General features: G+C 41.8%; 1 protein-coding gene and 1 non-coding gene across 2 annotated transcripts in view; both read left to right on the top strand.

Annotated features, from left to right (window-relative positions):
* The window catches only part of LOC112113624 (mitochondrial import inner membrane translocase subunit Tim23), a 35,415-nt gene that overhangs the window by 12,747 nt on the left and 10,841 nt on the right, over positions 1-11,827 (top strand). The window contains exons 5-6 of the mRNA XM_024209980.3: positions 6,671-6,729; positions 9,566-9,676. Coding sequence (XP_024065748.2) covers positions 6,671-6,729; positions 9,566-9,676 — 170 coding nt within the window. The remainder of the gene's footprint in view (positions 1-6,670; positions 6,730-9,565; positions 9,677-11,827) is intronic.
* Positions 1,932-2,132, top strand: LOC112113820. Its single transcript, XR_002908708.2, has one exon. It is a non-coding gene; the product is annotated as a small nucleolar RNA SNORA74 (small nucleolar RNA).

Raw genomic sequence — 11,827 nt, 5'->3', positions numbered from 1 at the left:
GCCTTTTGTCTGGCAAAAAAAAATTTCCCTGGAACCTAATCCCCCCCCATTTACATTAATTCTTATGGGGAAATTGGATTCACTTAACATCGTTTCACTTAGTCACATTTTTCAGGAACATAACTACAACGTTAAGTGAGGAGTTACTGTATTGAAAAACGTCATTTTAAGTTAGCTATAGTACCTCTTCTTGAAATTAAGTCATCTGTGGGAGGAAATTAGCACTCACTAGTGATTCCCCCTCCCCCCCCATTGACTGCTCATGTTTGAGCATTGTTTGTGTATTCTTTTCCTTCTTCCTTCAGTGTATAAAATGAAAACATAAACCAAATATCCTATAGTATAAATCTAAAGTTATTTTCATAATGTTTTAGAAAAGTCTAAATTTATCTAAATGATTGATTTTTAGATAAATTTTCCTTACTTTATAGATTGGGGGGAGGAGGGCACAGTGAGCAAACTGAGGCAAGAAAATTATTTACTTTTCTTAATTGAGACTGGCATATGAAAAACTTTTACCAAGTTGAGCCAGCAGAGGGCAACAGACACACAGACTCCACCTAAGTTTGTCCTTTTATGCAACTCCAGTGAAATAGTGTGCTCAGTTTCACCCTTTCATATTCAGCGGCAAGGGTAGACACTCCTCACACTTCTCTTTTATAAGCTGAAACTTAGTTTCATTTTGTTACATCCCCTTCAAACTACATTTTCTATTAGGTAATCACTAAGATTAAGATTTTGTCTCAGATATTTTTTAGAAAAAGTCAGGGACAGGTCACGGGCAATAAAAAAAAAAAATTCACAGAAGCCTGTCCCTGACTTTTACTAAAAATCACCGAGGGGAGGGGGGAACTAACAGTTGGAGCACTGCCAGGGGCTGACTTCTGGTAGCTGCTCCAGCCACGCCACAGCTCAGATGGGCTGACCACTCCGGAAGAAGTCACAGAGGTCCTGGACAGTCATGGAATCCATGACCTCCGTGATAATCGTATCCTTAATAATCAACATCACAAAGAGTGTGAACGAACTTTTGAAAGATGTCAGAAATATCTTCTATTACTAACGTATGCCAGGAGCTTCTGTCTGTTTCTCAGGCAACACAGTCCTCTCCCACTGAAGTTGATGGAAGTTTTGACACTAGTGTCATTAGGAGCAGGACTGAGCCTGATGCCTCTGATGACTTTAAATTAAGCAAAGACCTTTCAGTGTAATCTTGCTAAAATCAAATTTAATTGCTGCCAATCACTGTTTGAATGAACTACAAAGGCTTTTTCATAAATTTCTGTTCTTTGCCTGTAGTTTATTAATCTCTCTCTTTATACTGTTATCTGGTTATAACATAGACTTAAATCAAACCATACCTTATTTATGAAAGCAAGATGACCAGTGAAGGCTCCAGACATGGTCAGGGCAGACCAGTGCTGTACAGAAATATTTAGTTAGATAAGCTCACCTAACTGATTGCTTTAAAAAAAAAAAAGCAATCTACATTCTTAACTTTAAATTTATATTTATGTAAATATTAAAAAAATAACTCAGTAATACAGCTAGAGACTTAATTTAACATTGCAGCTATTTGAAACATGTATGCAATGTGTCCCAGTTAACACTGCTATTCTTGTTTAATTTCCTGACTCTTTAAATTCTCAAACTTGATGTAAAATGGATAAATTGGGAAAATGGAGGGTGTTGATGTTTCAGATAGATGGATATTACTTGAGCATCTCTTCTCTATTGTACTACACCTGATAGTTTCAGCATGAACTTCTCCATACCCTTTCAACTCATTTAAATCTAGCAGCATTCAGTGTTGTCTTGTGTCTTTCAGTGAAAAGTGAGTGTAGTGTTACAAAGGAAAGTAATGGGGAAACAAGCTTGATAATTCAGAAACAAATGCATGTAAAACATGTTTTCATAGTTTGACACTGAATTCCAGTGGCAGTAAGCTGTCCAGGGCAGTACCATGCCTGTGACAGTGTTGCACTGCTGGGAGATAAAATACTGGCCATTTCATGTGTCTGTCATCACACTTCTGAAGGCAGCTGCCACCAGTGTGGAACAGTGCTGTGCTTCCCTGAGTGTGCACTAAGCATTTGCCTTCACTCTTTAATGCTAGTCTGGAATCACACATGAAATATTAAATTTCTTAAGCTTCTGTAGTGTACATGATTCCAGGGACAACTGAATATGTAAAATTATTTTCTTTAATCTTCTAAATATACTGCAATTTTCTTTTAACCAAATATTTCCCGGCACTATCCATTGTTACTATAACATAAGTGTCAAGCCATTTCAAATGCCTCTATTTGGTAAAATAGTTTTTGTTCAAACCAGCCCCCCTTCTTTCAGTCTTCACCATACTGCCTAAAGTTTGGGCATTGGTTCAGTGTTGACCTCAGCAGGAAGAGTGCCATCTGCTGGGTCCACTAGCTTCAGCTCTTGGAACACTCTGGTTTCCTGGAAGGTCTCTCGTCCAATTATTGTCAGCCTGACTATGTTTATTGTCTCGTAAGCTACAAGTGAGCACATTAAGTCAGTAATTGGATCAGAGATACCCAGTGTACTGCAGTAGTTGGTGCTGGTGATTCAGTAGGTAATGGTCTTTGAGTCAGTAATGAATAAATACCAGAGGGAGTTGAGGGCACTGGGCTACCATCATTCAGAACTGATGTAAAACCTAACCAAAGGTTCCGACAACTTGATGATTATAAAGATGATATGGCCGTTCTCGCAAGAATATGGTGTTAACTCCAGTGTCGTGTCCAGAGTCTGACTTGGGGAATTACATTTCCTACCTACCATAAATCCTTCCTGTAACTTTAGCTGGATATGATAGTGTATTCTGGGGCTCAACGTTTACCAGATCCTTATTAGTCAGAGGTTGATATGAAAGGTGGGGGAACAGAAGCAAGCACCAACCAGGTTCAGAGAGCAATCTTAGCTGCTGATGAGGGGGAGAGTTTGTAGGGTTTCTACAAGTTGGTTATACCTGGAGCCAGCTTAAAATTTTATTTTTTTGTATCAGATTCTGAGGTGATAGGGTCTGAGAAAATTGAAACTTCATTCGTTTGCTGAAAGGGAGACTTTTCTTAAGCTTAGGCTACATCTACACAACAGCCAGGATCAACGCTCTGAGATTGATCCACCGGCGGTCAATTTAGCAGGTCTAGTGAAGACCCGCCAAATCGACAGCAGATCGCTCTCCAGTTGACCCCTGTATTCTGTCCCCAACGAGAAGAGTAAGGTAAGTCGATGGGAGAGTTTCTCCCGTTGGCCCCCCGCGGTACAGACCCCATGGTAACTCAACCTAAGCTACGTCGACTCCAGCTATGTTATTCACGTAGCTGGAATTGGGTAGAATAGGTCGACTTACTGCAGTAGTGTAGACATAGCTTTAGAAAGTAATCCTGGTGTTCTGCCCAGTTTTTCTTGTTAGTAACAATGGCTGCATCATTCAAGCCTGTTGGAGGTATTATATGGTGCATAATGGCTGTTGTATCTAGCTACATAATCACAGCCCTCCCAATGCATACCACACTAATTTCCAAAGATTGTTGTATTAACTATCATGAAGAAATGTCACTCATTGTACTTACAAGATTTTTTTCAATTTTGAGTGCCTTGGTATGTTCTGTGTGGCTGGTTTGCAGCTACTGTATATTGACAGTCATGATTTTCACTGGAAAGAGCACAAATTACCCAGTGCAACTAATATTGCTATAACTAAGCTAGCAAGTCACTCACAGCTGTAGTATACTAGTGTTTTGAAACTGAGAAGTTGGATTACTTGGAGAGATACAAGCCAGATGGATGGGAATTGGAAGAAAGCTATTTTCCATTTTGTTTAGGACTTGACAGGGGCAAATACTTGAACAGTAACTCCTCACTTAAAGTCGTCCCAGTTAACGTTGTTTTGTTGCTGATCAATTAGGGAACATACTTGTTTAAAGTTAGTGCAATGCTCCCTTCTAACGTTGTTTGGCAGCTGCCTGCTTTGTCCACTGCTTGCAGGAAGAGCAGCCTGGTGGAGCTAGCTGGTGGGTGGTTGGCACCAGGGTGAACCGGCAGCCCCCCATCAGCTCCCCTAAGTTCCCTGTGCAGCAGCTTCCCAGCAGGCTAGCAGTTGCAGCTGTCCCTCCCCCCACTGCCATGTGCTGCTCCTGCTCTCTGCTTTGGAGCTGAGACTCCTGCTTGCTGTGTGTGTGGAGGGGGGGCTAATGTCAGGGTGCCCCCCTGCTCCTGCACCCTGCTTACCCCATCTTCCATAGAGCAGGGGGGACACACGACAGAGGGAGCTTCCAGGAAGCTGCAGTCTGGTCTCAGCTTGCTGATCTAATTAACATGGCAGTGTACTTCTGACACCACTCTTCATACTTAAAGGGGAAATGTGCCACACACACACACACACACAGAGTGTGTGTCTCTGTCTGCCCTCCCTCCTTTCCTGCTGCCTTGTAGAGTGAGAGAGTTAACCCTTGAAGGCTCAGCCAATTGCTAGTTCATCATTTAGCAGTAAGGCATTCCGTGGAAAATATCCCACCCTCTGACTCCTCCACCTCAAACAAGCTTCACAATCATCATCACTGTGTACCAGTATTAAATTGTTTGTTTAAAATTTATACTGTGTGTGTGTGTACACATATATATACACACACACACACACCGCCTTTTGTCTGGTGAAAAAAATTTCCCTGGAACCGAACCCCCTCATTTACATTAATTCTTATGGGGAAATTGGATTCGCTTAACATAGTTTCGCTTAAAGTTGCATTTTTCAGTAACATAACTACAACGTTAAGTGAAGAGTTACTGTACTCAGTATTGAGTGGCTAATTTTTCATTTGTAGCATTCAAGGTAGAAATGACACAGCAAGAGAAAAATTTATTGGCTTCCTTGTCTAATTTCCTCATCTCATCCCCACTTCTTAAGTCATTAGGGGAGTCTAAGGCTATGTCAACATTACAGTCCTTACAGCTGTACCACTGCAGTTGTGTCACTATAAGGTCTCCCGAGTAGTCGTTCTATGCCAGCGGGAGAGCTAATTAAAACATTCCTAATGAGCGGCAGTAACTACACCAAGAGCTTCTCCTGCGACATGGCACTGAAGCTTATTTCTGTCAGGGAGGTGGGGGGGTTTTTTCCACATCCCTGACTGATAAAATTTTTACCGACAAAAGTGCAAGTATAGACAAAGCCTAATATACCTTATGTGACTAGAAGAGGATTATTATGGTATCATTTGGAAGCATTCTAGTACAGTGTTTTTCAAACCGGGGGTTGTGACCCAGTACTGGGTCGCGGCACGTAAGGCACTAGGTTACCTTGCTCCGGTCAGCACTGCTGACCGGGGCGTTAAAAGTACCGTCGACGATGCTGCCCAGCTAAGGCAGGCTAGTGCCTACCTTTTCCAACACCGTGCTGTGCCCCAGAAGCAGCCAGCAGCAGGTCTGGCTTCTAAGCAGGGGGGGCCATGGGGCTCCGCGCACTGCCCCTACCCCAAGCACCAGCTCCGCACTCCTGTTAGCCGGAAACCAGCTGAGGGGAGGCAGTATCTGCGGGCGAGAGTTGCGTGGAGCTGCTTGCGCGCCTCTGCCTAGGAGTTGGACCTGCTGCTGGCTGTTTCTGGGGTGCAGCACACTCCACGGTGCCAGGACAGGCGGGAAGCCTGCCTCTGCACCCCGGCTGCACTGCTGACTGGGAGCCACCGGAGGTAAGTCTGTGCCCCAGCCCTGAGCCCCCCCAAACCTGGAACCCCTTCCTGCACCCCAAACTCCTCATCCCCAGCCCCACCCTAGAGCCCTGTCCCTCTCCCGCACCCTGTCCTAGCCCTGAGGACCCCCAAACCTCTAATCCCTTTCTGCACCCCAGACTCCTCATCCCTAGCCCTGAACCCCAACTCCCAGCCCAGAGCCCTATCCCACAACCTGAACCCCTCATTCCTGGCCCCACCCCGCAGCCCTCACCCCCGCACCCCAACCCTCTGAGGCCCCCCCAAACCCGTAATCCCTTTCTGCACCCCAAGCCCCTCATTCCCAGCCCAGAGCCCTGACCCCCTCCCAAACTCCAGCTCCCAGCCCAGAGCCCCTTCCGACACCCCAAACTCCTCATCCCCAGCTCCATTGGGTCACGGGCATCAACAATTCTCTTCAACTGGGTCCACAGAAAAAAAGTTTGAAAACCACTGCTCTAGTAGATGGTCATTTTCCATTTGACTGTCATTTTGCGTTTCCCAGAAGTGGAAAGCAGCATTTTTAAGTAAAGAAACAATGTTTTGAACTGAACAGAAGCGCCAGAGGTCAAACCTAAGAACCTGTTTTAAACGGTCTCCAGACATGAAGACTGGCATCAGGGATGTATCATTTAAACTTGAGGCGGGCTTGTAGGAAGTCATATACATGTCTCTCTAGAGAAAAAAAAGTTTTAAGAATACATGATCTCCTCTGATGAGGGACAGGGCTCTGGGATGGTTGTGCAGGCTCTAGGGTGGGGATGGGGATGAGGGAATGGTCCTCATACTATAGTTATTACCATACTAAATATATAGAATAAAATGTGTATTCTATTGTGCTTAGTACCATGCAATCCTCATCTTGATTAGGGCCCATAGGCACCTGATTAACAAATAAGGTATTTAAGTTTTATTAAACAATGTTTTTTTTTTTTAATCAGAATTTTAAATATGGTGACAAGGCAAGGAGCTGTATGGGCCAACACTCTGGGATCCTTGGGTAAGTCAAACTGTTATCTCAAACTAAACAATGTACAAAGGGTTTGAAGCAAATTAAAACACCTTTTGGTTTCTTGGCATAGTAAATTTTTCAGTCAGAGCTGGTGATCTTGGGTCTCAACTTTAAGACATCTAAAAGGCCCAGTTTTTCAGAGAGTGGTCTCTGCACTGCCTGAAAACTATGCCCCTTTCAGGTGTCTGAAGTTGGGCACCCAAATTCTCTAGTCCTCTGATCAGAGAGACGTTTGTAGAATTAACTTGAACTTATTCTCTCAGCCTTTCATGTGTATTATGACAACTGCTTAGTCATTAGTCACCATTTTTTCTGTCTCTGAAAAATAAAGCAAACATTAAGTGAGAGAAATTTGAAAGTCCAAAATGGATTTTGAAGACCAAATAGCTAATAATGTAAAAATAACCAACTAAGGGGGGTTGTTTTAATATATCAGAAGTAAGAAGACTGAACAAAAATCAGTGGGCCAGCTGGATCAACAGGAGTAATTAAGGACAATAGACATCCTAAAAAGATTTCTTTGTATCGGTCTCTCTAGCATTGTAGATAGCAAAAGAAATTCAGTGTTGCTAAATGCAAAGTAGTAATGCACATTGGAGGGACATATATAGATTAGTTAATTTAGAACCCTGTATGGTGCAAAACTATCTCAGCCCAAGAAAGGGATTTAGGTGGTGTTGTTGGAAGCTCAGTGAAGACCTCCGCTTCAGCGCAGCTGCAGTTAAAGCTAACAAGATGTTAGGATGCATAAGGAATGGGATGGTGAGTAATAAAATAATGCTTTTATATAAATCAATGGTGCACCCTCATCTGGAATACTGTGTACAGTATTGGCTATCCAGTTTCTTAGGATATGTCTACACTGCAGCTTGGAGCGATCCTCCTAACCCCGGGTAAATAGACTGAAGCTAGCAGGGCTCAGGCTGCAACTCAGGCTCTCAAGCGCACACAACCCCCTAAACTTGGAAGCCTGAGCTGTAATGTCCACATTGCTATTTTTAGCCTGCTATCACAAGGCTGTATTACCAGCTGAGAGGCTTACTCCCAGCTGCAGTGTAGACATACCCTAAAAGGACATTGCATAACTAAAAGGACTCCAGAGGAGAACAACAAGAATGATCAAGGGCCTCAAGAGAGATTGAAAAAGATTGGGGTTGTTTACCTTAGAAATAAGACTAAAGTTGGGACATGATAAAAGTTGATAAAATGAGTGGTCTAGAAAAGGTAGATCAGGAACTTCTGTTCTCCTTGTTTCACACAAGAACAAGGGGGTATTCAATTAAATTGAAAGGTAGGAAATTAAAAAAAAACTGATCCAAGGGATTACTTTTCACAGAATGTGTAATTAAACTATGGAATTTGATGCCAGGAAGTTGATGCCAAGAATTTAAGATTCTAAAAGGGATTGGATAATTTTACAGATATCCAGAGTTATAATTTACACCAATTTTTGGAAGAGATATTGAACTTTAGGCTTAAATCCTGAAGCACATCTGTAACCATTAGAAATCTGGATGACACAATGTGGGGAGCAGATTATCCCACATCTGGTACTGGCCACTGTCAGACAGGATACTGGACTAGATGAACCTTGGGTCTTTTCCATTATGGCAGTTCTCTTTTAGGTTTACCTATTACCTGATTAAACGAAAACAATATAGATAAAAACATGTCTGAAAAAGGTGCTCCATGTTGCAGTTCAAGGTTCCAGTGTGATAAGTGATATATTAACAGATTCTTCACAGCTGTGTTGGTTTTCTTGAGTAATCTTCCTTCAGTGTTTGTTATATTGGCATGCATTCTAGTTTGCAAATTTCATATAGAACATGACCTTCCTACTTAGCATATTATAGTCCTTAAGGGTGCCAAGCAGGACATGAGTTGGTTCTGGCTTCTCCTGTGCTAGGTGCTGTAGAAGCTCCATGCTTTTTCTCCGTGTGGAGTGCTTTGTGTGTGTGTCAAAAATAAGGAGCAACCCTCTCCTCTTCCACCTTGCTGTTTGTGTTAATTTTCAAGAGTCTCTGCTAAACAGAGATGGTTCGGTAATGTTACAGTTGTCCATTCATGGAGTGATCCATTTTGAAGGATTCTGTTGAACAAGATTTTTTTTCCTCTAATACTGCACATTTAAGGCCAGATTAATATCCTTGCTCATATTCAGTAGCATATGGTGGGTGGGTTTTGGAGGAGTAAAGTACAATCGTGTGAGCAAAGGTATCATAATCTGGCTTTTAGAGCAGCAAGAATAACTAACAGTATTGTATCTATATTGTTTTGAGTGATATGAAGTTCTTTACTCGTCTTCGCCCTATATGAAGATTCTAGATACTGTTACGTTATACCAGGGATTAGTTTGTTTGCTGGCTTGGGCTCATGCACCCATACTATGAGTTCATAGATTCCCTTTTGCCACGGAGACAGTCCCTCAGACTGATGCTTTCCTGTTAACTAAGTGTGTAAGGTGGTGCAACACTTCAGCTTTAGGGACAAAATTATTATATGCAGACAGAAACAGAGCTTATAGTGCAGTTGAAAATTCTGAGAATCCTAATTTAGAATGAGGATAGACATAGATATCCTCCTTATAGAATAGAGGTAACGTTAAAGACTGAAAAGGCATTAATAGCAGGAGTAAAGGGAAGTTGCAAAGACTCCACCAGAAATGGAAAAATATGAATGTAAGCTCAGGAGGGATAGCTTTGACGGCTGCATTGAGACCAGAATCCAAGGCCTGGTTAATCTTATCTCTTCTAGAACATGGATGGCAAGGTAATTTGGTGCAAATATTTTGATATTTTACCAATAACTTTAATTCCTCTTCCAGCATTGCTTTACAGCGCATTTGGAGTCATCGTAGAGAAAACACGAGGTGCCGAAGATGACCTGAACACAGTAGCTGCTGGGACCATGACAGGAATGTTATACAAATGCACAGGTAGACTGAGAAGATAATATAAATATTTTTGCCAAAGATATGTAAAGCATGAGTGTAAACTTGGGTTTTTAAAGTGCAGTTCTGCTCTGAAGAGTGACTATATAAAAAGGGCATATTTGTACTCAGCAAAGTTGTTTCCACAGATACAACTCTGAGCACACACAGGACTTTAGTGTCAACCAATGCAGCAAAGAATGTGAGCGGTTTTATTCCTTCATATATATTAGATTTGTTAAAAGCCTCTAAAAGACAATGTGGTACACAGGTGGCACTCAAGGCATAGTTTGGGTTGCAGAATCTATCAGTGCTGATGTGTGAGAATGAAAGAAGCCATATGGAGTTTGTAGGACTGGAAAATTGCCTATGTAAACTGGGTAAATTTAACCTGGAAATCATTTAAACAGATATGAATCTCCACAGTGCTGTTTTTAAAGTCATTTTTCAGAGTAGACTTACACTTAAGAATTAGAGGATTTAGGATTTAAAAAGTATGGGAATGTTTATGGTGGAAGAATACATTCTGTGATATAGTAGATTCACAACCACTTAATTACATGTATTGTTATAATAATAACCCTAAAATCTCTGGTGCCTGTTAAGGCAAAATGAGGCCAAAGACTGAGTGTATCCTCAGCCACCTGAGAAGTAAAGATTATTTAAGGGAACAAAGTGTTTGGGGGGGTCTGACCTATAAAATTCTATTAGATAGACATACAGTACAAACTATTGTAGGCCTTGTTTTGGATTCCATCTTCACAAAAAAAGATGACTCCTTAAATCAGCTGTTTCATGCTCCAGCATAAGTGCCAGCGGTACCCCCACCCCCCTCGATATGCCCTTCCAACTTGACAGTGAACCACTGATGATTACTCTCTGGGGACAGTTTTCCAACCAGTTATGCACCCACCTTATAGTAGCTCCATCTAGGCTATATTTCCCTAGTTTGTTTATGAGAAGATCACGCAAGACCGTATCAAAAGACTTACTAAAAATCAAGATATACCGCATCTCTTCCGCCCCCCCAATCCACAAGGCTTGTTACATCTGTGTTGACATTACCATTACAGTACAACCCTAAGTACATATTGTTTATAATAGTAACCGAACCATTTCAAAGAAAAATGAAATTCTACAAAAATGAAAACCTAATTATTTTAAGTAGCTTTTTTCCTTAAGGCAACAGAGAATTTGGTATTATAATTAGGAGGGTTATAAAATCAAATTAGTAAACAATTAGTATAGTGTAGGAGGTAAATTTTAGGAATATAATTACATCACCCTTTGTAGAGACCTTATACTGTTTCTTGTGTAACTTGTTTCCTAAGCCAGTAGGACTTTGAGTCAAACACCACTGTGAATTGCACACTGACAGTGAGCATTGGAAGATGATGGGATATTTCCTGCAGGAAGCACCACTAAGCAGGCAGGCTGGCATACTTTACAATAGCAGAAGTTTCACATTGGTTTTCAAGTGTAAAGCCATAAGAATGACCATAGTGAGTGAGACCAATGGTTCATCTAGCCCAGTCTCCTGTCTTCTGACAGTGACCAATGCCAGATGCTTCAAAGGGAATGAACAGCACAATTATCAAGTGATCCATCCTGTCATCCAGTCCCAGCATTTGGCAGTCAGACGTTTAGGGATACCCAGAGCATGGGGCTGTACCTCTGGCTATCCTGGCTAATAGCCATTGATGGACCTATCCTCCATGAATTTATCTAATTCTTTTTTTAGTCCAGTTATATTTTTGTCCTTCACAACATCCCTAGGCAACAACTTTCACAGGTTGACTGGGCACTCTGTGAAGAAGTACTTCCTTTGGTTTGTTTTAAACCTGCTCTACCTATTTATTTCATCAGGTGATCCCTGATTCGTATGTTGTGTGAAGGGGTAAACAACACTTCCTTATTCATTTTCTCCACACGATTCATGATTTTATAAACCTTTATCCATAGCCCCTCTGTCATCTCATGGAGAGTGCATTGCTTTAATCCAATCTTGGGGTGTCACAGGCATAGATAACTTGTAAGGTCACCTAGCCTTTCCCTTGCCAAGACAGGATTGTTCCTGCAGTATATCTTCAGTGTACTGATTTTCTTTAAAACACACACACACACACACACACACACACACACACACACACACACACA

The sequence above is a fragment of the Terrapene carolina genome, unplaced genomic scaffold (assembly GCF_002925995.2).
Source record: "Terrapene carolina triunguis isolate 2854851 unplaced genomic scaffold, T_m_triunguis-2.0 Scaffold146, whole genome shotgun sequence".
NCBI classification, from domain to species: domain Eukaryota; kingdom Metazoa; phylum Chordata; order Testudines; family Emydidae; genus Terrapene; species Terrapene triunguis.
The sequence above is the reverse complement of the archived record's forward strand: the minus strand, read 5'-3'. Positions and strand labels throughout refer to the sequence as shown.